This window comes from Ochotona princeps, chromosome 4 (assembly GCF_030435755.1).
Source record: "Ochotona princeps isolate mOchPri1 chromosome 4, mOchPri1.hap1, whole genome shotgun sequence".
Classification (NCBI taxonomy): domain Eukaryota; kingdom Metazoa; phylum Chordata; class Mammalia; order Lagomorpha; family Ochotonidae; genus Ochotona; species Ochotona princeps.
The window spans coordinates 17468241-17495507 of record NC_080835.1 but is presented as its reverse complement, the minus strand read 5'-3'; the positions used below and the strand labels follow the sequence as shown (position 1 = coordinate 17495507).

Genomic DNA, 27267 nt, shown 5'->3' with positions numbered 1-27267 from the left:
CACTGATAAATGAATGATCATGCTTCACAACCAGGACCGCATGAGGCATTTGGCCCAGAGTAGACTTGAGGAAGCAGCACACCCTGGAGGGGCCACCACCTGCCCAAGTTCTCCATGTTCTCATCTGCCTTCCCAGTGATCTCTGAGTTTACAGATCCTGGACACAGCATAGATGGGGTGGCTGCTGGCACCACAGAGTGAGCCTCCTCAATATGGTCCAGGGGCAGTGGGCTGGTGTGCCATGGGCTGAGCTGCTACCAAGAAAAGAGTAGGACCAGTGGCTCAAAGTCACTTCTCCAGCAAGGTCTTCCTAGGAGTGGCAAACCATAGAGATGGGACAGTGTACACTGCCATTGTCACCCATGCCAACTCCACTCTGCCCCTGATCTGAAGAGAAAACTTGGAAAGAAGAAATAATGTGTGCCCCAGCACCAAGGCCCTCATCCCAGCTGGACAAGCCAAGCAAATGAGAAGGCTGCCCAGATCCCAGGAGACTTCCCACTGTCCTATATTTGTTGCCATATGGCTTGGGTCAGAAAGGCCGCTGGGGCAGACTGGAGTGATCTGGCAAGTGAATCTTAACATGCGATGCAGCATGCGTATGTCTTGGTCAGGTGTGCTGATCAGCATTAGGGCCGCAGCAGGCCTTTGCCTGTCCTGCATCAGCCCGGCAGCATCCCAGGCATAAACCAGGACTCCTGGGCTGTTTGCAGAGCACCCCCTTCACAAAAACTGCACCCCTCCCCCCACGAACCAGTGTAATCAAAAGCACAAGCTGGAAATGAAATCAATTGCTCTGTTCCACTTTATCTCAGAAAATCCCAAGTTTCAAAGGTGTACTCTGTTCCCAGAGGGCTGAGCGTGAACCTTGTGCTGTCTCCTGTGGGTAAAGCAACTCAGAACCAAAAGTAGCCAGCTGCCCCTTGCCCAGGACACAGCCCACATGGCAGAGGGACCAGCGATCAAGTGGCATTCATACCTTGGATCCTCTGAAGCCCTGCCTTGGCCAGCCCAGGCTTGGAAACACACAGTTTGGTCTATGTCGTAGGGTTCTGACCCACTTGGGTAAGGAGGGGATAACCAAATTCAAAGAGTGCAGGCAGGGAAAGAAATGAAAGTATTGCCCAGTTTGATGCATTTTGATCCATACCCACCCCACTCACTACCTTGCTATTCCAGCTTCTGGCTCTGATAGCATGACATTCTTTTCTCCCAGTAGCCAAACCCCGTGGAGCTGTGCCTTTCAAACGATGATAACTTAGCAGCCACTTCAGAGTGACCTGCGAGTTCACAGTCACACATCCCAGATGGATACCACCTGTGGGCACACCTTCGCCCTCCTACCCCACCCCCTCTTTGCTGAATCTGAGTGTGGTTCAAACACACATACCCTGAGCTGAAAATGCACTCTCTGAGCTGACTTAGAATATAGCACAATATCGTCTTCTCAAAACATTCCTCGAGTGTGTGTGTGTGTGTGTGTGTGGCATTTTAGACCAAGCTAGATGCCACATGGGCCCTGCCCTTTAGAAATATACAGCTTGAAACAGCAGTCGATGGGCTCACTTTTAGGGAACAGGTCAGTGAAAAGGGAAGAGAAAATATTTTAACCCCCAAAGACACAAAAGGTCACTGAATCCAGTCGTGTATCTTGCAGATGGCAGAACAAAGCTGGACTCCATGTGTAGGAAAGATAATGCAGTCTGCCACTGACACAGCTGGTCTTGGGTCTAGTCTAGCCATGACCCCCTGGTGCACTCTGTATAGGATGTTGGCCTCAGTCTAGGCCACCTCCCGTGGGCAGTGAAACAAAAGCAGAAGATCCTAGTGTGAACCTGCAGCAGTGGGAAGCCACATAAGAGGAAAAAGGGCTTGGAAAGTGGCCAAGTCAGCACAGCTGGGAGTCCAGAGGGGAGACTTCTGTGATCAGGTAAAAGGTATTTAAGTTGTAAAACACAGAATGGAAAGGAATACTTGGAGGAAGGTATTGTGTTGTTATAACCTGCACACATACAGGCTGCTCGCAGTATTGCCAAGTCCCTGACCAAGGCACAGAGTTTATCCTGACAGTGATGGCTCTGCATCCTCAAAGAGTTGCACAACTGCAAACAGCTGAGGTCACTGGCCCCAGGGGGCTTGAGGGCTGCTTGGAGGACCCAAGAGCCCCAGGACCTGAACACCTCGGGAAAGCATGCTGACTGGCGCCATGGGGGTCCGATGAGGGCGCTCGGGCACCCACACTCCCATACACAGAGGCATCTGGTAGTAATGACAGAAGGCTGACCCCAGAGCAGTTCCCTGAGGTGGAAAGAAAAAGAGCTGAATGAGAGTGGGGGGCTGGGTAGCTAGGCAGAGATGCGGGAGGGGGAGAAAGGGGGGCCGGGGGTGAGTAGAATTGAGCCCACAATCCAGCTTTGCTCGCTGGGAAAATGCTTTACTGTATACATAATCGACTTGGTGCTACACGAGGGTGCGATTAGAGCAGGCCCATCCCGTTCCGCTCCGTTCCGTTTTGATCCTGTAGTCAGCTGCGGAGTTATAGATGAAGTGACAAGGATGGTATCTTGATTGTATCCAGCTGCCTGGAATAAGTCAAGGGCAGAGAGGCACCGCGCGGGAGCGGCGCCCTCGGAAGGCTCTGAAGGAATCTGAGATGCAGGATGCTCCTGAGGCCTTTTAGAGCCGTGTGGTTTAGCATTCTGTGACCCAGTGTCACCAAATTAAGTCCCTCTGGAGAGAAGTCTGATAAGTGACTTCAGCTAACAGAGGACTGAACTCTCAACAGCACTTGACCCTCCGCCTGAACCAGCACGACGATTACTGCTGTAAATGGGGGCCTTGTAACGCAGAAGAATCCCCTTGGGAATGGGGCTCTGGGCTTCCTTGAGCAGAGGAGAGTGGAGGGAGGGAACAGATAGCTTCCAAGTGCGGCCAAAGTGGCAGCTGAACTGGATAACCCTGTCTCCCTCCCCTCCTCCCACTCCTCACACTCTGCCCCTAAGCTCCACCCCAGCACCCCCCTCCACCCCCGTGCTGGGTTAGGTGTGCTTGGGGTCCCTTCCAAAAGCTCTGTGGCTCCACAAAGTGAAGCGGCTGTGGTGGCAGGTGCTGAGCACTCAGGAAAGGAAGCCCGCTGGTGGTGCCATCAGTGGAGTTGGCCAGTTGAGGCTGGGGGGGAGTGGCGCAGCCTCCCTGGGCTCCATAACACTGAAGCCACTCATCAGAGGAAATGGCCTCCTTTGTCTGCAGCTACTAGGACAGTGCCTGTGGCTGATTAACTCGGCCTTTCCAAGGTGGTGTTAATGAGGCTACCGTTGTGGACTGGAGAGCTCTCTTAGGTGAAGCTCTTCCCATAACCCCAGACCACACCCAAGCTCAGGTTCCCCTGGCTCATCAAGTCACACAGGTTGATCACATGGAGAATGGGCTACAACACTGTTAGTGACTCAGCAAGTTCCCCACAATTGAACATATGTGCCCCAGTGCCCCTCACACGCAGCGGATGCCGGGTTATTATAAATGGGGCTGCTGCTGGCTGCTGCTGCAGACTCCCTGAACCGAAGTGCCCCAGCTCTCCCTGGAAGCCGAGAGAAAGAATCCAGGCCCTGCACATCCCTTGACCTGCTTCAGATCCTGTGCGTTCGCACACTCAGCAAGTGTGCCTGTAGTAATGCCAAGGGCTGGATCCTGTTCTTTGTGCTTGGGACACTGTCCTGTTGGAGCTGAAATTCTACAGGAGCAAGAAAGAATAAATAATTGCAGAAAGTCAGAGTCTTCTAAAGAACACATAGGGTGGAGAGGCTGTGATGGGGAGAGGCTGACTAGAGGTGTGGCGTTTTCTTTTTTTAAAGATTTATTTTTATTGCAAAGTCAGATATACAGAGAGGATGAGAGACAGAGAGGAAGATCTTTTAAATGCTCATTCACTTCCCAAGTGGCCACAACAGCCAAAGCTGAGCTGATCCAAAGCCATGATCCAGGAGCTTCTTCCAGGTCTCCCACGTGGGTGCAGGGCCCCCAAACCTTGGGCCGTCCTCAACTGCTTCCCAGGCCACAAGCAGAGAGCAGGATGGGAAGTAGGGCTATCAAAATAGGATTAAAACTGGCACCCATGTGGGATCCCTGTGTGTTCAAGGCGAGGACTTTTAACCGTTAGGCCACCACGCCAAGCCCAAGATTTTTATTTATTTTTATTGGAAAGTCAGATATACAAAGAAGAAGAGAGATGGAGAGGAAGATCTTCCATCCAATGATTTATTCCCCAAGTGGCCACAACAGCCGGAGCTGCACCAATCTGAAGCCAGGAGCCCAGAACCTCTTCTGGGTCTCCTATGTGGGTGCAGGATCCCAAGGCTTTGGGCCATCCTGGACAGCTTTCCCAGGGCACAAGCAGGGAGCTGGATGGGAAGTGGGGCCGCTGGAACACAAACCAGCGCCCATATGGAATCCCGGCGTGTGCAAGGCGAGGACTTTAGCTTCTAGGCTATTGCACCAGGTTCAGGGTAGTGTTTTCAATAGAGGAAGGTCCAAGGAGTTCTCTCAAAGTGGTTGACATAAGCAGGGACTTGGCAAATGACTGAGCCAGCCTTTAAACAGCCACAGGAACCCTCCAGCTGAAAGAAATAGCAAGTGTAGCAGCCTTGACAGGTTAGGTTTGTTGAAGAAGCAGAAAGAAAGGTATTGGAATTGGGCCCAGTACAGTGGCCTAGCAGCTAAAGTCCTTACACATGCCAGGATCCCATATGGGCACCGGTTCTAATCCTGGTAGCCACACTTCCCATCCAGTTCCCTGTTTGTGACCTGGGAAAGCAGTCCAGGACGAACCAGAGACTTGGGACCCCACACCCACGTGGGAGGCCCAGGAAAAATTCCTGGCCCCTGGTTTCAGATCAGCACAGCTCCGGCTGTTGCGGTCACTTGGGGAGTGAATCATCAGACGGAAGATCTTCCTCTCTGTATATCTGACTTTGCAATAAAAATAAAATAAATGTGTTTTTTTTTAAAGGTGTTAGAATGTGGGAGAGGCTGGGGCAAGAGCACAGGAAGATGGGGTGGCCCTCACAATGGGGGAAGAAGTTGTGTATGACCTTAAGGAAGTAGGAAGTCATTTGGGGTTTTGTTCGGAGAGTGGAGCATTTCTTAAAAAATGTGTTGGGTTGAATTGTGTTACAACCCTGTCCCTCAGTATCTCAAGACGTGAAATGACTTGGAAATAGAGGCTTAGAGGTAGTCATGGGGGAAAGGAGGTCATCAGGACAGCCCTAATCCAGCACAACTAGTGTGATAAAAGGGGTTATTTGGGGGGGACACCAGACGCCTAAGGGCACAAGGGGGCGTGGCCCCAGCAACACCTGTGTTTGGGACAGTCAGTCTCCAGGAGACAAGTTGAAGGGAATTCCTGACACACTAGTCTGCCCTGGAGAGGGGCAGGGCGTGCCCTCACTGCACCCAGCAATGCCATGAACTGGAGAGTTCCTGGCTCCAGCATGAGATCGTATCTCTCACACACATACACACAGAGTGAAAATAATTTTTAAGATACAGAAAACAAAATAGCACACTAGGTTAAATTACCCTGTACAAAATATCCTGATTTTCTTTTAGGATGTGGTCTTCTGGGACGCTGTGCGGCAAATGGTGTGGAAGGGCAGGCGTCACATAGAGGAGGCCTGTTAGAAGGCACTCCCAGTAACCTTGGTGAAGGATGATGGTGGTCGGAGCCAGAGGGAGGGAGGGTGGTAGACGTGATGGCAAGAGGCAGTCAGGGGCAGAACCAGCAGGACTTGACTGATGGATTGGATGGGAGGACAGGAATGAAGGGTTGACTTCTAGTTTTGGGGCTTGAGCAATGGGCTGGCTGATTTATTGAGATGGGAGAAGATGGAGAGAGTGCCTTGCCTGGAGATACAGAATCAAGAGTTACGGTTTGGACATGTTAGGTTGAGATGCCTGCTGTTTATCCAGGTGGAGGTATTAAGTAAGTGGTTGGTTATCTCAGGAACGTTCAGGGCCAAACATAAATTTAGAGGTCATCAGATTACAGGTGGTTTTTAAAGCGATTGAAACGAGAGGATATGACTTAGAGAAGGAAAGTTTGACGACGAGAATAGAGCCTAGGACTGAATCCACCGGAACGTTATTTCGGTGTGTGGGAAAGGTTCAAGAACTAGCAAAGGGGCTGCATGAACAGCCCACAAATCATGCATGCTGTCATTGAGGTGGACCATCTTCTTGTCATAGGTAAACTAGATACCACAGAATTACATGGAAAGGCCATTGGCAGGGCACATGCCAATATGTGCAATTCTGGTTCATGCAACAAAAGTTTTTAACAATATTCCCAACTGTGGAGTCAAGTTTTCATTTCCAGGATTTTCCAGATTATAAAACCCAACAAATCCTGTCTAACTTCTCAACAAGTCCTAAGGACAGGATTGTGTTCAGACAAAGTAGATGCTTTTTTATTTGTTTGTTTGTTTGTTTTTTGCTGAATAGGCTATTGTGTCAAGTCTCCTGATTACTAATTTAATACAAATCAGAGCAGTTGGATTGCAGGCAGGACTCCACGTGTCCTTCATGTGAACATTCCTTCACTAGACCCCGTTTCACTAGTCTTGTATTCCGAGATTGTATGCCTTGGCCTAGCTTAAGTCAGCAGTTACCCCCACGTTACTTGACATGACTGTGCTTGCCTGAGAAGCTGGGCAGGAAACCAGAGTCCACAGCTGTGCTTGAACGCTGGCCTGACTTGCATCCGTCCAGCAGAAGCTCCGCAGAGGCATGTTCTGACCTTGGTGGTTTGTAAAGCTCTGACCCGGGCAGCCATGGAGGCTTGTGACGGTCCCGCAGCACCATGAGAGCCAATCAGCAGTATCACCAATGTGCTTTTGTCCTTAGGTCTGGCGGGAGTTTCCTGACCGCCTGGTGGGTTACCCGGGCCGCCTGCATCTCTGGGACCATGAGATGAACAAGTGGAAGTATGAATCCGAGTGGACCAATGAAGTGTCCATGGTACTCACAGGAGCAGCCTTCTACCACAAGGTAAGCGGTGTGGGCTGGGGCAGGCGAGGCTGGACCGACAAAACCATGGAGTAAGGCATGTGGTTTGGGGAATTGTTTTAATTCTCTGTGACTGCTGCCACAGTCTTAGAAAAAAACCATGGTGTGTGATATTCCTTTAGGAATAAATCAGTTGCTGGTCTAACTACAAAAATGAGCCATCCTTATAGTAGGAAATAGGAAAACTTATGATAATAAAATGAAGAAGAAAATGTACTTGTGATCTTAGCACTTAGTGATAAAGTTTTAATTATTATAGATCTAGAGTTGTTTAGGTATCATATAACATTTGGAAATTTTATTGGGCACACATACAATTTGTCAGTGCATATATAGACCATGAACTGATCAGAGCAGGCAGCAAGGCTTGCCATGTTGCTATTTTAAACAATTAGTTCATGTCTAATGCTTTATGATTAATAGTCCTTTTTATAACTGTGCTCATGACCGTTATGAAACATTACTAGAAGTAGATCAAAGGGAATAAATATTTGGGGATTTTACATACACAGGTACTTCAAGAAAGTCATGGGAAACTACAATTAAAAATAATGCACATTTTCCACAAATTTTTTGAGGGTTCTCTTGTGTATACCTGTCTGGCTATTGGTTTCAGTATTGTTTGTGCCAGTTTGAGCCCTCACCAGCAAACTATGTAACACTATTGCACTGGACCCTTGCTTGCATATTGAGATATGTGAAACTTTTGAAAAGTAAACTTAGCTGCTTTCATCATGAGAAGTGAATTTCAGAATTTTAACTTTGAGTTGCTGACGAGTGAGGTCGAAATTCCTAAATTGATTAGCCCTTTGTATTTCTCCTCTGAGTTGCCACCTGATGGTTTTTACCTCTTGCCAGAGAGAGATTAGAGAAAGATGTGTTTGGTTTTTGACTACTCCGTGTGGTGGCAGAGTTTCCTCTGGGAGAGTTTAATTAGCCGTAACAACTTCTCTGTTTCTGCAGCAGCAAAGGAACTGCTTCCTGGAGGGAGGGCTGTCCAGCCCCCGTGCTTGGTTGGCTTTCCCCATACCTGTCTTTAGCTCAGCACGGTATTTTTCACAGCTGTAGACCCAGAACTAGATTGTTCTGAGCACAACAAAAAGCAAAACCCTGGGACTTGTGGTAGTTGGTAGACGGTGTACACACTTAATTTTTGACCCATCAATTTCTTCACTACTTACCACAGGTTTCTCATTTTTGTCCCACTTGCAAAGCACATCTGTGTTAAAGACACTTGCTTTGAGCCATCTGATGATGCAGCCTTGTGAGTGATCTCAGGAGAGCCCTCCATCTGTATCCCAGGTCCAAGTTGCCCCTTGTGCGTCAGCCACAAGGCCCTGCTGTTAAGTAGTTCTTCTTTTTGTCTCACCTTACAGTATTTTAATTACCTGTATACCTACAAGATGCCTGGAGATATCAAGAACTGGGTGGATGCCCATATGAACTGTGAAGACATTGCCATGAATTTCTTGGTGGCTAACGTCACAGGGAAAGCTGTCATCAAGGTAGGACCCTACCACTCACTGCCTTTGTTAAGTCTCTGTTCTCTGTGCCAAGGAAGTTCTTGCGACCAGAAACAAAGTAAGCTCCTTTTTAGGTTAAGGTTCTGTGATGGGCACTGTCACACTGGAAATTTGAAACTTGGCATTGATAATCTAAATGTGGTTGTTTGTTTGTTTGTTTGTTTGTTTGTTTATTTATAACCTTCAGTGTCAGAGAGAAAGGCTCTAATGGTCCATCTGCAAATCATATTTTAAGCCAGAACTGAATTTTGTGGACAAAACTGCGTTAGAATCCAGCTGCCTTAGCTGAAGGGTGCAGTTTGCATCCTTCTTAAGATCTCTGATTTTCTTTTCATCAGTGTGCAGGAAATTATGCAAGTAGCAGTGGTTGTCCTAGTCATTACTTTAAAATGTTGAAAACCAGTTTTTTAAAAAGTGCTCTTCCCCTAATACTATTTTAAATAAAAAAGGCAAGGGTAGAAATCCTTTGGGCAGGCTTTGTACCTGAGAAGATCCCAGATCAGTAGGAAAGGTGGGCTTTATGTGGGTCGATGCAATCTGTCTCTGTTTCCATCCAAACTCAAATTCTGCATAGTCAGCTAGGCAGTGCTGACATTTCCCCGAGAGTGAAAGCTGTCCCACCGGGCCCCCGATGCTGGGGAGGCTTGTGCCGGAGCATTGTCGTGGTGTGGCATCCTCTACGGGGCTGTGATGGGAGAAGAGACATTAGACCAACTTCACAAAGGAAACGGGGAATCACTGCTACCACCATGCTCCCTGGACTCACCATGAGCCCCAGCCCATCAGGGGATACTCAAGGGACATTTTTTAAGAGACCCCTGTCATCCTCAAATCTACTTGTCCACATGTGTCACCATGTGCTTCTTAGTGCTGGCAGCTTCCTCTTCCAGGCTTGGGGAAGGTCCTGCCCACATGCCATGCATGGCTCACAGAATCACTTGACCCTCCTCTGCCAAGGCAACCAAAGAGGGTTGGGGGGGCGCTCAAAATTCGCTGAATCTATGGCAGGCTAATGTTTACACTGATCATTGCATTTGGCCTGCAATGTTACAGATATTCAAATGGCGCTTGGCAGGAAGGAGGTTCCCCATCCTGTGTCTCCATGGTAGCTTCCCACATTGCCATGCTGTCCATCTCACTGTAGTTCTCTGACTTTCTCTACCTCCTATTCCTTCACGAAGGTTCCCTGAGTTAACCAGAAAGATCACCAGGGGGTTGGAGGTTTAGGAGTGGGGGTGGCTTAAAAAAGGACTCAGAGGCTGAAGGTCCTTGGAGTTTCTTCCTGGCTTAGAGGAACTTCGAAAGAAACTGGCATCTCCAAGGGTATGGTGCGGCTCCTAGCATTTGCCTTTAGCTGGAAAGAGGAGAGAGGGCGCCTATTGGTACTAAGGTTACCGTGAAAGTTATGGGAAGCTGTATTTCATCGCCCTTATGGCTGCAAGAACAAATGGTGTTTATACAAGGACCTTGGCAGTGAGAAAACAGTCATTAAACAGGAATTAAAGAGCTTGTCATCACCACTTCTTTCCAGCTACAGAAGGCGAAAGCCCTCCAAGTCTCTTTTATTGGGCCCTTGTGATTTGTGCTGTTGGCTGAGCCAGCCAGAATCGAATGGATGAATGGAGAGGTGTGTGTGTGTGTGTGTATGCATGCCATATACACATGTGCCTGAGCCCGTGCAATAGCTTGGCTTACAGCACGGAGCATGCAGATTAGTGGCACTGCCTGATTTTATTGTCCTTGGCACCTACACCCAGGTTTATTTTTATGTCCTTCTTTAGGTAACCCCACGCAAGAAATTCAAGTGTCCTGAGTGTACAGCCATTGATGGGCTCTCCCTAGACCAGACACACATGGTGGAGAGGTGAGTGAGCCCCCAGCCCAAAAGCCTGCCCCTGCCTCTGATCCCCATTTCCTGCCTGGAGCCCATTTATGGGACTTGGTCGAAGATATAAGGACAGCAGCTGGTAGCTATAGTCACCTCCTCTTGCACTGTGGGAATTGGGCTAGTTCAAGCACAGGTCACTCAAAGAATTAATTTGGAATGCTCCTCGCTCAATTTGTAATGGCTAGAAGGGTCTTAAATATAGCTGGCCTTAAGCCCCAGAAGCCACATTCTCTCCTTGTGGACTAAGCATCTACAGTCATTGGAAGGGAAGCTGGTTCATTCCAAGGAAATACTAGGTTATTTGGGGGTAATTTCTCCAGGTTACAATAAAAGCTTGAACAGAAAGAACTGACTCAAACCCGTCAGAGACAAATTCCCTTTGCTGACACACCTAAAATAGCCACCAAGAACAGATCAGAGACCAAGCTGTCTGAGTTACGGAGGGGTCAGGGCAGCCTGAGGTACTCTTTTTATTTCAGTTCAGTGCATTACCCAACAGACACAGTGTGGGTAGCGTGCAGTCCTGGGCTTTGTGAGGTGGGTGGGCATAAAAAGATGGAGCTGTTACCTTCCCCTAAGACCATCTTGTATAGACCCAGTAGTTGTCACTTATATTCTCGGCAGTCCCCAAGAAACAGCTGCTTACACAGGCCAGTGAGTGTTGGCATCCCAGGAGCAGTACTGTCCAGGGCCCCAAATGGACACAGAGTGCTTGAGGGCCCTTTGAGAGTGAGATCTCTGGTTCCAGTTTCCACTGATCTCACATACATCAGCTTACAGAATTAATTTCTGAAACCTGTGAGCCATATTAAAAATCCTTCAAGTTGGAGAACTTTGCTTTATTTTTTTTCCACAAAGCTTTTTTTATTAGGCCTAGATTCTTCTATAATGTTAGCACTCTTTATTACTTCCTAACTAGTCTCTCTTTCATACACAGTGTAAGTATCTTTCTCAAATGACATGACTGTTACCAACTGTTGATATGAAATCATATTGTTGTGATTGAAAAGTATCTGTCCCTGATAATCAAGCATTACTCAGCCTAGGGCAATGACATCAAGTCTCATAGCTCGTTTGGAAAAGACCCCAGTTGTAATACTGTCATCCACATGAAATTTTTACTTAAACTTAGCCCATTTTCTGTGTGGTAGAATTCTTAGTATTAAGCTACATGGTTATTAATTAGGCTTGACTGAAATGAGTGAATGGAGAAAGGTTCACTTGATAATGACCTTGAAGTTCATGCTGAGGCTAAACGACTCCCTCCAGCACCACTGAGATCATAAAACAAGCGAGGAAGCTTAAAATGCAATGGGATTTTCAAGAGATAGCATTGCTACTTGACCCTGAACAAAGCAACTAAGAGAGGCAATAGAGGTTCCCCAATTTTTAAGAAAATATTTGAAAATAGATCTTGAAGTTGTTAGACTTGTATCAGATCATTTCAGAGTTTTATAATTAACACCAACTACACATACCTACATATATTTATGCATGTTTGTGTGTGTAACTTAATCCAAAGTTATATAGATATGTGCCCAACGGAGGCTCAAAGTGCTATAATTAATTGATCAAAGTAAAAAGACAAACTTCTTGCTAGGGTGACCATTTGGAGTAATTTTGTGAAGATTCAGGCCAGGCACAGTAACCTAGTGGCTAAAGTCCTCGCCTTGCACGTGCCAGGATCCCATATGGGGGCCGGTTTGTGTCCTGGTGGCCCCACTTCCCATCCAGCTCCCTGCTTGTGGCCTGGGAAAGCAGTCGAGGATGGCCCAAAGCCTTGGGACCCTGCACCCACGTGGGAGACATGAAAGAGGTTCTGGGCCCCTGGCTTTGGATCGGCTCAGCTTCGGCTGTTGCAGCCACTTGGGGAATGAATGAGCAGATAAAAGATCTTCCTCTCCGTCTCTCCTTCTCTCTGTTTATCTGACTTTCCAATAAAAATAAATGAATTTTAAAAATAAGAAAGAAAAGAAATCACTAGGATCCTAGTCAGGGAAATTGAGCAAGGAGACCCAGGAAGGGAACTGATTGGTAAAAGATCCTGATCACCCTGTCCACTGGCTAGCAGGCAGGTGCTTAGAATTCCAGCTGGGCCTGGGCGTTAGAATTCTGCCCATTAGTGCCAGACTGCAAGAGGCTTTGAATCCCCAATTAAGGGGCTTGAACACTTTCCAGCAGGCTCTGGTAAGCCAGAGTGTTTGAGCAGGGAGCAAACTTGATCAAAGTATTACCTTGAGATTAATCTGGAAGCGAAGTGCCTAGAGTATAATGAAGGATGAGGAGATTTAGGGGAAGAAGACCAATTAGGAGCCTGGAAGTAACCTGAGTGTAGAAAGGAAGAAACAAATTAAATGGCAGGAGATTTTTTTTTTCCCACCAAAGGAAGATGTACCAGAACTTGGTTTCCCACTAGATCTGTGTGGGAAGGTTAAGGAAAGAGAATTGTCAAAGATAGTTTAGATCGGGAGTCTAAAGGAATCCTCATGTCTTAAATAGTTAGGAGGAAATGTTAATTAGGGAAGGGACTGGGGTGAACATTTATCTCTTCAACAGTAAAATTTTTTAAGGTTTATTTTATTTGAAGGGCAGTTACAGAGAGAGGGAGAGACAGAGAGGTCAACTTTACTCCCCAAAGGACTGCAGCAGACAGGGGCTTGACTAGGCCAGAGCCAGGAGCTTCTTCCATGTCTCTTATCTAGATTCAAGGGCCCAAGCACTTGGGCCATCTTCTGCTCTTTTCCCACGTGCGTTAGCAAGGAACTGAATCAGAAGTGGAGCAGCTGGAACTCAAACCAGCATCCATTTGGGATGATGCCCTGTGGGCAGAAGCTTAAAATGCTATGCCACCATGCCAGCCCCGCATTAGCAGCATAATTAATGTGGATGGGACATTTTAACCACAAATTAAATTCTGTAATAGAAAGGTAGAGAATTTGGGGTCTTGCCCTCTGGAACCAGATGTAGCTCTCAAGCAGGCAGCTAAAAATGTAGAACTAGAAGGAAGTTTAAAATAAAGCTAGGTATTTGGAAACCATCTCCCCGGAGATGGCAGGATCTTGTGTAGTTGTGCAATTTCAGAGGCAGAAAGGGTCATGAAAGCGGAGAAGCCACTGGAGAGGCCAAGGAAAAACCAGGATCTGTAGTGGTCAGAAGCCAGGGCGGCCAGGGAACGTGCAGCCTGGGAAATGGTCTTTGAAGTCAGTTGTTATTGGTGACCTTAAAGTAAGGTCATAGGTTGATGAAGCAGAGGGCTGTGGAGTATGAGTAGGTGGCAAGGAAATGGAGTTAATGAATGCAAACTTCCCTTTTGGGAAATTTGGTAAAGAGTAGAAGGAAATAAATCTTGAAATAAATGAGCAACTGGAAGCAAAACTATTTGGATTAAAGATTGAGTCACTGAATTATTAAATAAGGCACTTAGATTGGGAGGGAAGCCATTACTTAAGCCATCCTGAGTCGGCCAAGAGATGGAGTTACAACTGGAGACTGGTTCGTTTGTTTTACTTTTTAATAGTCCCTTTTGTACAATACACATTTTGCACAACTGCATCAAAGCAGCTAACCCCTTTACAAGTGTATGACCTTGTGGTTCAATAGGCTTATTTATTCCTGGGACTGGAGGTCTGGGATCAGAAATCTCAGTAGTACAGAGTGGTAGCTTTACTGCCCAGCATCTGTGACCAGAATTATCCAGACAGTTGACAGAGAGCAAAAATTGGAGAAAAAAGAGCATTATCTTTGATTCAGGGCAACCTTGGTTCAAATAAAAAAATTAACTTATTTTATCTGCACTTCAGTCTTTTCATATCCAGAAACAGGGATGCATTAACCCCTGTCAAATGTAATGGCCACTCATTGGTTCAGCAAATATTTACTGGGGATCTTTGTACCATGCACTGCATCAGTGCTGGGGGCAAACAAAATCAGAAGCACAATGCCTGGAGTGTTGGTGTTCTTCCCATCCTCCCAGCATTTTCCTCAAAGTTCCTGCGTACCTTGGATAAAGGTTCGGCTTAAAAGGGACAGCAGAAAGCCAGTAGTTCCATCTTCCCCAGACACTGGTGTCCCTTCCGAGCTAGCCAGTGGCAGGGCTCAGTGTGTTTGCACTTGACCTCAGAACCAAGGCAGCTGCCACCAGGGAGCCGGACTGTTGGATAGAGCCAACTGTGGGTCAGTGAGCGGGCAGCCTCTCCTATGTGTAGAGGAGAAAGAAATGCTCAGAAGACAAGGATTAGCCAGGAGCAGCCATCAGTGGGTGCATCAGACCTGTGTGCCTGTGTCCTCTTGTCTGTGGCCCATGTCCCCACTTGCTGGCAGCTCTTCCTCCAGGGGAGGCAGTATCCTCACTTCTCCTCCTGGAACCAGCCACGAGGTTGCTGGAATCAGCTACGAAGCAGGATTAATTATCCTTTCAGACATACTCATTAGTACTCAATCTGGGCAAGGCTGGGCTTGGCTGGCCAGAGCTCAGGTGCCTAAGAACTGGAAACCAGAAGGCCCTCTGCATGCTTGCAGAGCAAACAACTGTGAAAAGCAAAACCTCAGAGGGCGCCCGCTGCCTTTGTCTGCACTGCTTTGCCATCCTCCAGCAAGGGAAGCTCTTGTTCAGTGGTCCACCACATTTGGTGAAAACTCACCCATCTTTCCTCAAAGTGTCCTCTTAATGTGACACCCAGGACTCCCATGCTCCAAACCCAGAAAACTGCCATCATGAGGGAAGCTCAGTTCCTGGCGAGCCCTGGCACTGGGTGACACCAGGAGAATACTCCAAGGCCAAGGCGAGCCTTGCTGGGAAGCCCAGTGCCTTTGATTTCTAACTCTGAGTCCTTGGGCAAGTTATATAATCTTTTTGAAGATGATTTCTTATTTTATTCCATTTTGTTTTGTGTTTGAAAAGGAGAGATACAGAAAGAGGGCATCTGCCATCTGCTGGTTCACTCTTCAAATGCCCATAATAGTGGGAGCTGGGCCAGGCCAAAATTAGGGGCCCAACATTTAAGCTAGGTCTTTCCCATGGGTAGCAAAGGCTCTGCTACTGCAACCCCATTGCTGCCTCTCAGGGTGCAATTTAACAGAAAGATGAATCAGTCTTCCCCAGAATAAAAGGAAATATAAGTAGGACCCCACCCTGGAGGGTCATTGTAAGAATTAAGTGAATTCTCAGTTTAGGGGGCCCAGTACAGTAGCCTAGCAGCTAAAGTCCTTGCCTTGCACCCACCGGGATCCCATATGAACTATGTCCCAGCCGCTCCACTTCCCATCTAGCTCCCTGCTTGTGGCCTGAGAAAGCAGCCGAGGATGTTCCAAAGCCTTGGGACCCTGCACCCGCCTTGGAGACCCAGAAGAAGCTCCTGGCTCCTGGCTTTGGATCAGATCCAACCATTGTGGCCACTTGGGAAGTGAACCAATGTATAGAAGCTCTTTCTCTCAGTCTCTTCTCTCTGTAAATCTGACATTCCAATAAAAATAAATCTTTTTTAAAAATTCTCAGTACATAGAAAGCACTTTTGATATAGCTTGGAACACAACAAGTAACACTTGTTGACTGCGATGTTGGGGCACAAAGATATTAGGTAGAAGCTCAAAACAATCAGTTTTTTTCTTTTATAAACATAATGACCAAGAATTCATAGTAACTATTAATTGGTTTCTTTCTAAACCCTGAAGTACTTGAATGAAAACCTGTTGATGAACTAGTTTGAGCTACAAACATTTGGTGCTGTGGTTCATCCACCACTTGGGGGGCCCACATCCCACATTCCACATCAGAGAGTCTAGAGTCCTGGCTCTGCTTCTGGGCCCAACTTCTGCTCATGTGCACCCAAGGAGGCAGCAGGTGATGGCACAAATTGCCGAGTCCCTCCCTGCCACCCAGATGCGTGGGGGACCCGGATGGAGTTCCTGACCACTGACGTGAGCCTGGCCAGCCAGAGTTATTATGGGCATGTTGAGAGTGAACGAGTGGATGGACAATCTGGCTTTACACATGTCCCTTGTGTCTCTGTCTTTCAAAAAAAAAAAAAACATAAAAAATAACTGAAGACAGAAAAAGTTTTAACATTTCGAAACAGGATCTCTGAGGATAAGGAGACTTCATCTGCCTGAGCCGCAGCTCAGCCTCTGATTAGCTTGGTCCCCGTGTAGCTCTCAGGTGCCGTGGGCCCGACCAGAACACGTTGACCTTTCTGAAATCCATCCATGAAGGCCCCTTGACTTCAAACGCAGCTTTCCCAGGCTTGTTTGCCCCGTCTCGTCTGGTGCTGACGCGTCCTCATTACCCAGCTGTCACACTCAGTTGGTCTGATGGACCCCAACCTTCCCCCCCCAAAACATGCCTGACCCGCTCACCTCTACACCACAGAAGGGGTTGCCAGCCCGGCTGTGGGGGGTTAAGGACATGGCCAAAACCCACCACCTTTCAGCAGTGCTGTGCTGGTCCCTGGCCACCCATGAGTGTGACAAGCATCATGAAGGCAGGGCTTGTACAAGCTGACCAATGATTGCCAGGGGATGGCCACCATGGGAGCACCAGACATGCCCATCCTGAGATTTAGATACCCTTGTTTCCCTTCTGGAGCTCAGCTCCAAACAGCTTTTTCCTCTACTGCCCTTTGTGTGTCTGCAGCTGGCAGAGATGGGGTTAAGGGCTGTGGGCAGTTAATCCACCTGGGGTTGAGGCCTGCTGCTGGAAGGAGCTGCAAGAATGAGTGGAATTTCAAGGGGGTGGGGAAAGATTCTGACCTCTGCAGGCCCCTGGCCTCCAAACGCATCCCCATCCTGCACCAGCCCTCTCTGGGGTCCAGCCCTGATGCACCTTTTTCAGAATGGGGAGCTTGGGTTTCCTTTGTTGCTGTGGAACTGGATGCAGGAGCGTTTTGAACACCCGTCTCTTTCGCCTTGCCCCACCCTTCTCCGTTCAATGTCTGCTTCACTGCTCTCCCCTCTCCCCGCAACTCCCCAGGTCTGAGTGCATCAACAAGTTCGCCTCGGTCTTTGGGACCATGCCGCTGAAGGTGGTGGAGCACCGAGCTGACCCTGTGCTCTACAAAGACGACTTTCCTGAGAAGCTCAAGAGCTTCCCCAACATCGGCAGCCTGTGACCTGCGCGGGGAACCCTGCAGCTTGCACCCCAGGAAGGATGCGGCCTCCTGGGCCAGTGCCCAGCCACTCAGCTGCCTGGGCCCAGCAGCCTGCATTGTGCAGGCTCCCTGGCCTTGGGATCACCTGTGGCTTCTCCCTGAAGGGCCACATGGAAGCCTTGGGGGAGCCTGCTCCAGATTTCAGTGCAGCTCAGCTGCCTACCTTTTGGTTTCCAATCTGGAAGGAAACCTGACTGTAAGACTGCTGGAGAAAAGAAGCCCGTCAGCCCAGGTCAGACCCGGGGACTCCATACCTCACTTCTGGTTACCTGGCCATCAGTGAGTTCTGCAGAGAAGCGGCCCAGCCTGGAACTGGCTGCAGAAGCCAAGCCTGTCTGTGAATTCAATCCATGCCACGGGACCTGGCACACTGTCTCAGGCAAGAGGGGAGCTCCCACCGCTCAATCAGGATCCTGTCAAGTCCATCAACTCCTTCTGTTTATTTGGGGCTCTTTTCTGCGGGGAGAGGGAGTGGTTAAAATAATGATTTCATTTCTTTTTTTTTCTGAAGACAGCACTAATTCATAGGAGTCCAGGGACCCATCCACCCTTCTCCTTTTGTGTGTTTAGCTCCATCTTTGCATTTCTCGGCAGTCTGGGGAATCACAGTCAAGAGGGGTATCAGGTCCCATGTGCCTCTCACATAAGAAGGACCAAACACTAGGCACCCCAAGAACCGATGATTCTCAGAACTCCCTGAGGAGTCCTGTGGGTGTGAGCAGGTCCAGACAATGTCCTCTCGCTGTTCCGGGGAAAGCAGGTGGCCTCTGGGAGCCTGCATCCAGCAGGGTGCTTTCACTGGTACTGTGTTGTCAGAGTGGAGGGATCGGTGACCCTCCCTCCCCCACCCAAGCGGATGCCAGATCTCACCCCACCCCTCCCCCTGCTCTTTGGATATAAACGTAACATTAGCCAGGGAGGTTCTGGCTATCGTTAAATGGGGCTGTAACAACTGCTTTGCAACAGTTGCCCGTATCCCTAAATCATTAAATTTCAGCATTTAGTAATACTGCACATGTGTGAATTCTACCTCCGTAAGCCCAGTTGATGAACAAATCTACTCTGGTGAATGTTAAATGTTAGGGATTGGAAACAAATTTTATCTGGCTCTAATATTAAGATTAGCCACAGTTTTGGGCTTTAGCCATAACATATGTCCCCAGCACACAAAACGCATAACAATTTGCTTAGAATATGGATATAATCATAGAAACCTTAGTCATTTGCCAGGCGGAGACAGTCATATGCCGCCACCCGTCGTTCCGGGGGAAGCAACTCGAAGGTGAGGGCTCACTGAGCTGTGGTTTGGAGGAGAGTCGCTTCAGATGTGTTGTCGCAGACAGGATGGGGTCCAGGAAGATTTGAATAGTAGAGGAGAAAGTGAAAGCCCTGGGAGTTTCAGCTTGGTGCTTATGAAAGAGCAGTGGTGGGAAGTGAAGGATCAGAGACCGCCTCAACCAGTTCATCCACTTTGCCAACACAGACACCAGGGCTGTGGGTGTGTTCTATGCCCCAGTGTATCACCAGATGCAAACACAGACGCGTAGAATGTTCTTCCAGCTGGGATGCTGTGCACTGGCCAGTGGGAGACTTGGGAAGGCCTGTTGTTCCTAGCATGAGGATGGCATGATAAGCAGCCAGAAGCGGATCTCAGCAGTGAGGATGCCTGACCTGGCTCGGAGTTTCTAGCTTGTCTGCCAAGGTAGGGGTGTGGCTCCCCTCAGAGAATGGTGCCCACATTGCCTTGGGCCTGGCTCCTGCAACTGTCCCTGCCTCTCTACCCACCAGCAAGCGCTGCTAGTGGCTGACCTGACCTGGTTCTGCCTCCCAATGGGCAGATTGCTTTCCTTTTTAAAATGGTTAGAAAACCAAATCTTCCACCCAAAATCCCTGGGAGCCACAGGAGCCAGAAAGCTCCATTTGAGCACCTCACTGCTTCTGGATGTGGCAGATTAGATTTTGCAACACAGCACAAGACAAGTTATACTGTAAAAGAAACAGGGACAGTCTAGGTTACTTAATGCCACCTTTGAAAGTTCTACCCCCATGAATGGGCAGGTGGTACAGTCACGGTAGAGATTCAGGGGACTCTTGAAAGTGATATGATTTCTGGGCTCAGAGAGGGCAGGGGACGGTGCTCCTTGCCGGTGTATCTGGGGCTGCAGAGCAGCGAGCCTCACCCGTGAGCTTGGGTGGGATCATCTGCCTCTGTATGCCATCCAGCCTGGTTTCAGAAGCACAACAATAATGCTAATTAAAATGTCATGTTCTGGCCTACAGCAGACAACAGCTGTTTTTCGATTAAGCAATCTTTTTAAAGAAATTGCCTCCTCCTGGCCTACAGAGAAGACAAACTTGAACCAGCCCTGGCCCTGACCCAAGTGGAGTCACTGCCTTGGTGGTGTCCCCAAGGACCAAACAGGGATGGGTCCACTTAGAATGCCAGGGCAGGAAACAGAATTCTGTGTTGATGAGTGTTTGATAGTATTTTTATCTCGGGTAATTGACCAAGCCTCACACACTCTTAGGGCTAGAGCCTTCTATTCTGGACAGATTGGAGAGGAAAATAGTAACTTTGGCTCCCGGCATCTCTGGTTCTTTCCTGCCAGTATCACACTGCGGTCTCCTGTCCTTAGTGTCACCAAGTTCAAAGCCCCGACTCCTCAGCACTTTGAGGGACTGGTTTTGCTGCAGCCTGTTGGGGACAGTGGCCATCCTGCTGCCCTGTGCTGGGCAGAACTGGCCATTTGATTAGGCGAACTCTCCACACCCATCCTATGACCCCAGCTTTGCCCTGGGGTCCCTGATGGGCGCCTAGCCAGCCAGAAGGCTGGGGGATCCTCATACCAGAGGATACCAGGTATGTAGCCAGTCCTCTGCAGCTGTACTCCAGGTCAAATCCAAGAGCCTTTGATGGGTTTCAGCCACTGCGGAGGTCAGGCCTGGGAAGGGGGCTGGGTTCTGCTGAAGCCCTCTCTCCCTGGTCCTGCAGCCAGGGGTCCTGGGAGTAGCCAAGAGAAGTGCTGCAGGGACTTGAGATGTTAAGGGCTTCCCATGGGTTCCCCATCCTGAGTCTGGCAGGTTCCTTGGCTTTGGGGACCATCACAGCCTGCAGGATGGGCCATTTTTAAGAAAAAAAAGAATTACTAATTTTTATTGGAAAGGCAGATTTACAGAAAGAAGGAGAGACAGAGAGAAAGAGTTTCCATTTACTGGTTTACGTCCATCCCAAAGGGCCACAACAGCCAGAGCTGAGCCAACCCAAAACGAGGAGCCAACAGCTTCTTCCTGGTCTCCCATGTGGGTGCAGCGGCCCAAGGACTTGGCCCATCTTTGCGAGGCCACAAGCATGGAACTGATCAGATGTGGAGCAGCCGGAACACGAACCAGCACCCATATGTGATGCTGATGCTTGTAGGTGGAGGATCAACCAGATGAGCCATCTAGCCAATTCCATTTCTCTCCACCTGGGTAATTGGCGAGAACCAAAGAAGCCACAGCAGGCTGCTCCAGCCTCCTTGACACCAAGAGGCAGTGACAGATAGCACCCCCCAACCCCAGACTTCGTCCAGCCACTTCTCAAGGAACAGTCCTGGCAGGGATGCTAACCATACTGGCAGGCAGCTGCCAGCCAGGAAGGCTGGGGAAGCAACTGGAATCTCCCACAGCAGAGCCTGGAGGTATTTGAAACCCACAGGGCCTGTTCCAGCCCACCTCACTCCAGGGCTCTAGCCAAGCCCCAGGGCTCCCAGCCTTGGCCAATGTTTGGTGCTCCTCTTGCTTTTCTGGGACCTGTTTTGTCAGGCCCACGTGGCCTGAGCATCTGAGGGGGCTTCTCTGAGTGAGATCCCAGCAAGGTGGGCATGCTGATGGGCACCATGTCCCCTCTGCATTTTGAAGCTCTGCCCTGGCTTTAGGGTCGGCGCTGAGTTCACCTGCAATAGGAGATGGCATAGTACAATGCTCAGCCTACAAGCTTACCTACACTCCTGTTGAATGGATGCACAGGGTCCCTCCACGTATGGCCATGTGGCCTCCAGGGTCTGCACAGACAACGGGGTGCCATGGCCTCCCGGTCTCACGCCCACGTTGCTGGCCAAAAAGGAGAAATGTTGGGAAGGCCTCGACCCCTCCCAGCTTTGCGGGCCACTTTCTTCTTCTGGAAGCAATTGCATCCCTAGCTTCTATGCCCGTATTTCATTTCTGCAGTGTGGCAACTCTTCTAGGTTAGAACTCTCTGCTCATCTCTGCTATTCCCCAGGATGACTCCTGGCTGCTTCTGCCCCTCCTCCCCATGGAGGACACAGCTGACAAGCAGGGGACAAAGTGTCTCTCAAGAAGCCCCAGGCAGCTGTGTCTGCTAGAAGCTTCCTGAATGCAGCGCTCTCTGGCCCACCACCACCCTAGTACCTGCACATGGGTTGGGAGCTGCCGACAGGGCAGGGGGATGGCCACGTCCATGGCTCAGACCATCGCATCACTTCTATTTATAGCCGCACATAAGCGTGTCATTGGGTACCACACCCAAGGATAGACTCAGGGGTGTATGGTTCTCTTGGTAAGCCCAGCCAAAGAATGAGCACCTGCCTGCTGATCCAGGTGAAAGGGCATTTGTCCCATCACCACTAGGTAGCAGGCTCAGGAGCTGTCTGAGACACTGCCCTGTGCCCAGGCGCTCTGGTTCTAACAGTCCATCTTGAGTTCTCCAAGACAGGAGTCAGCCTGCTTTAGTCAAAGCTGTAAGTAAACACTCATTGGCTCCATCAGCTCCAGTGGATGCTGGGATGGAAGCATCCCCTTTTTCTCCGCACCTTCCGCTGCACCGGCCCAAAGAGACTACACCCCCATGTCACAGTTTCCTTCCCCCACTGGAAGCTAGAGATGGCAAGCTCTGGGGAGAGGGAATAGTATTGGCATCTCTGACCAGACTCTGCCTGGAACAGTGACAGCAAGCCCTCTCCTGGCCCCTACCTCTGCTGAGCCCGTTAGCTGGGAGCCTGGGCACTCTGGATCCTGTCTGGGCCATCAGGCAGGATTACCAAATGAGTAGTGCTTTGGCGCCCCAGTCCTTGTGGTGTTCTATAAATAAGCCCCGTGTTTATTTTCCTACGTTATTGAAACGAGCACTTGCGATCTGGGCCCAGAGCACGTCCATCCGGTGCCTGGTGAGGGCCCCCACATGGTTGCTGTCTGAAGCGATTTGGAGCCCCCAGCCCTGTGACTTGGATGGGGCTTAATTTCAACAGAGAGAGCCGTGAACAGCCCCATGTCTGCTGCTCTTCAGGTTTCAGACTTGCTGCCTGCTTAGAAGTCCAGTTCGTGTTTCTCATTAAAGGGCTAACAGCCACAATTGTGGTAATTAACGAAAATTGTGCGTTGGTGGCAGCAGCTGCTATAAGGTTTCCAGTGGTGGCTCTTCAGGGAGCTCCTAAGAGGCTCGCTTCTGTCCCCTCCCTTCTGCCTGCCCTGGGCCCAATGCCCCATCCTTGTTTGCTGGCTAGAGTCCCAGCAATTTCTCTCCTAGCAGCCTTGTTCTTGTCACCAGGGTGGGGTTTGATATGTTGACAACTTGGCCAAATGAGGTCTTCATTAACTCTCTCTTCTCCAATGCATGGAAGACTCGAGAACTTTTTTGCCCCTTTTCTCTTCATAGCACCTTCCAGATGCCCAGCTATACCTTGGTCCTTTCCTGGACTTGTATGGCTGAATTGCCACAAATGACAGAGAGATATGCCTTGTGGGCACTGCATGGAGAAGGCAGCTTATGGTGCTGCTGGGATGCAAAGACCTCCAGCAGCCCCTGGCAGGGTATTATCTGCTGGGAGGGCATCTGGGAAGTGGGGCATGTTCCGAGTCAGGACTTCGAAGGCGCAAATTCTGTCTCTTTCAGGCCTTGACAGTGTGCTCAAAGTGTGCCTTGAGATTGGGAATAGGGCTCAGTATCACATCACCTGTAAGAACATATAGCTGCGTATGTTCTATAGGATTTCTCTCTTACCAGGGCCAAATTTTCATTTCCAGAGTTGCCCTAGTTGTACTTCATTAAAAAATTTTCATATACTTATAATTAAATTGAATGACCATTATCTGTTTCTGGGACAAGTCTGCCATGCCTCTAAGGGGGGAAACTGGACACAACCCGAACCTGAAGGCTCTTAAGGAAATCATTCGTAACAAAAATCTTTCTCTTTCAAAGGACTAGTACAAGTGGGGTTTTTGCTCGCATGTTTTTAGTCTATTGAATCCTAAGGATTCTTTTCTCTTTAAAAGTTAAAAATCGTGGCCAGCCTGTGTTCAAGTCCCAGCTGCTCCATTTGTGATCCAACTCCTTGCGAAAGCAGCGGAAGATGACCCAAGCGCTTGGCCCCTGAACCCACATTGGAGATGGAGAAGAGGTTCCTGGCCCAGGCCAGCCACTGCAGCCAACTAGAGAGTGAACCAGAGGATAGAAGACCTCTCCCTGTGTGTCTCTCCTCTCTCTCTATGGCTTGGACTTTCAAATAAATAAATAAATTTGAGACATAGAGAGAAAAGGCCCGTGGGTAGGCACATGCTATTTTTAAAACAGCAAGAACCCTTGGGAGTCTGCAGTGCACTGAGTGTGGGGACAACCATAGAAGTTGATTCTAGAAACTCAGACCAGCACCACATTGTGATGGGGTCACATAGGCCAATGGGATTATAGAATCTTAAAAAAAAAAAAACTTCATTTGTTTGAAAGAGGTGGAGATCATGCATTTGCTGATTCATTCCCCAGATGGTCGCAATGGCCACAGCCGGGCCAGGCTGCAGCTAGCATCCAGGAAATTCAGCAGGGCCTACAGACCTGGTCCATCTGCTGCTGCTTTCCCAGGCGTGTTAGCAAGGAGCTGGGTCAGAAATAGAGCAGCCAGGCCATGAACCAACACTCACCTTGGATGCTGGCCTCACTGGCAGCAGCTTTCCATGCTACTCCACAGCATGGAAATCCCTGGGCTCTGGATTCTTAATTTGAGCAAGAGAGGAAGACAGTAAAAGTTTACCCGCAGAGGAGTGATGTATCGAAAAAGATCAAGTCAAGTGCTTTGTGGCAAATCAGCTATGAGGAGCCAGAGCCGAGGCAAGTGATGGGGATGCCACTGTAGAGGGCCCAAGCAGGGGATGGCACATCTGCTCAGTCCAAGACAGCAATATGAATGGCAAGGGCTCTGCTGGGTGTCCTGGTGAGTGGCATATAGGCGAGGAAAGCAAAACCGCAGGTTCTTCTCCTGAGTCATCATGTGTGGTGCCGTTACTAACGCATGGCAGGCAGCAAGGTAAGGCACTGCTACTGAATCATTTCTCGGGCTTGTGACTAAGATCAAGTATAGGAACTGCTGCTGAGAGAAAACATCCAGGGTTTTACTTAAGGTTAGATTGTGATGGGTTAACACGATTAATGAAATACTGGCAAAAGAAGATAGGGAGAGAGAGATGAGGGGGCTCCAAAGGTTCATGGAAAATAGAACTTCAAAATATTTTCATCTTAGTGAGAAACACTTTTGAGATCCGTGTCTACAGGGGTATCTTCAGAAAGTTCATAGAAAGTTCATATTATGCAAAATTGGTGTAGACTGCTAATTTTGTTGCATTAAAATAAAAGTGTTCTTTAATCCATGTTTCCATAAACTTTGTGAGATGCCCTTGTACATGAGGCTTTATTAGGGAGACTGACTCCTGGGGTTGCAGAGGTTGAGAAGTCCCATGACAGACAGTCTGGGTAGCTTTTGATCCAACCTGGCAACCCAACTGCGGATGTGGGTCCTGCAGACCCTGGACCAGGGAGCCCGGGAGGCAGTCGTCCAGGGGCAGAAAGAGGAGGGAGGTCCAGCTGCAGAAGGGAGTTCTCCTCAGGGACCTGAGCTGGTCTGGTCCAGGTCAAGAACAGGGCTTGCCCAACCTGGACCCCTTACCTGCTGGGCACACCCAACCGTAATAAGGCAGCAGTTCCAGGACTGACACCGAAAACCAACCATCACAGGCTGAGTTACAGAGCCCACCTCTGAGGTTGGAGTGGGGCCAAGGCTTGATCCGAATTGGTCTTAGCCTTGGCCTCAGCATTGACAGGGAGTAGCTTGTACTGGGATGTGATGACTTCATCAGGAGTGACAAGGATAGCTGGGCTCACCCAGAATTTCTTAGGACCAGCTCATGCCCTGGCACTGTGGGGCCCACGTGCTTCTCCCTTCTTTCTAGGACACACACACATCAGCTGCAGCATGCATCTACTGATGTCCAGCCCATGACACTGCAATATGGGCCCCTCAGGAGGCAAGGAAGGTGGCATGAGGTAACCATCTGCACACCAGGAGAGGCTTCCACAGGAATCAGACTTGCCAAACTGCACCATGAACTCCGGCCTCCAGAGCAGACTGCAGCACCACTCACGCCCCACCCCACCCAGCTAGTCCATCAGTACACCACCAGGGGACCCCAGGGCTTGGTGGTCTGGTGACAGCCTGGGGGACAGAATCCAGGCTCTGGTACCCCACCCTTAGCCACCTAGATGGACATCAGCCCCAGGGGCCCCTTCCCAGTTCCCTCAGAAGGCCCAATCCTGCCTTCCTGTGCCACTTGTCTCCATCTCAAAGTATCTGAACTCATAACCACCTCGTGAGATGGGCAGGAGCCAATCAGCCCCAATTCATAGGTGACAAGGTGGACAAAGAAAGCATTTGACAGGGGAGAAAAGCGTTCCCAATAAAAGCTACCATAGTGGCTTGCCTATAGGAACAATGAGCTGCAAAGCCAGTTCTGGATGCCCCAGGTGACCTGTCATTTAGATCATGTGACCTCCTGGCCAGCACTTTTCCATGCTTTCATTTGGACAGAGCTTCCCATCCAAAACTATCTAGGAGAGGAGGTGTAGGTTGCTTCTGTTTTCGTCCATGCCTCAGGCTCTTGCCTCTTCCTTTATCATGCCAACACACATGCACATACATTTCTTTTCAACCCCTCCCCCAATCGCCTAGGCTGGCCCTACTGTCTTCACCACAGGTAAACCCTCCCTTTCCGCAACAGCCTAGAAATGACCAGGATACCTTATGGGAGGATGACAGAGAAGGGCTGGGGAGGTGAGGGGTGCTTATGGAGTCATAGGGGGTGTTGCAACCACACTGTCCCCTGCAACTGAAAACCAAGTCCTGCCTGGGGCTCTGGGGTGCACAGTCCATGATAGGTCTGCCCCCCTCACACACACACACAGACCAGTAGAACCAGCTTCTTAACACATGGCGTGCACATGGCCATGAACCAAAGCCCCTCGTGGAAGCCTGCCATTCCCCCAGCACTGTTGGGATGTGTTGAGCTTAAAGAAGGAAAAAAAAAAAAAGGAAGAAAAGAATCTGCTTGGAATCACGCGGGATTCCTTGGGAAGATGTCAGCTCTCACACCCACTGTCCTCTGGCCCCAGCTTGCATCTTCGTCTTCGGGTTCGCAGTCTGCAGTCCTATTTTGGGGAAGCAGCTATTTGTGGAAGGCCTATTGTTCCTTAGCTGCTGAGCAGACAAGTCTGGACCTGTGGGAAGAGCTGCCCCCCCTCCACAGCCCCTGCCCTTGCAGTTGGAGATTGTGTCTTTCTGTGTGCCAGCGCTTGGCCGGCAGTGTCTCGCGCAGAAGGACCAGAGCTGTAGGCTGC

The 27267-nt window shown here is 49.3% G+C and overlaps 1 protein-coding gene across 1 annotated transcript in view; it reads left to right on the top strand.

Moving 5' to 3' along the window:
* The window catches only part of EXT2 (exostosin glycosyltransferase 2), a 142270-nt gene extending 124301 nt beyond the window's left edge, over positions 1-17969 (top strand). Inside the window, exons 11-14 of the mRNA XM_058663141.1 lie at positions 6898-7041; positions 8436-8564; positions 10364-10446; positions 17435-17969. Of these exons, the coding sequence (XP_058519124.1) occupies positions 6898-7041; positions 8436-8564; positions 10364-10446; positions 17435-17573 (495 nt within the window). The 3' untranslated portion in view covers positions 17574-17969. The remainder of the gene's footprint in view (positions 1-6897; positions 7042-8435; positions 8565-10363; positions 10447-17434) is intronic.
* Positions 17970-27267: the final 9298 nt, after the last annotated feature.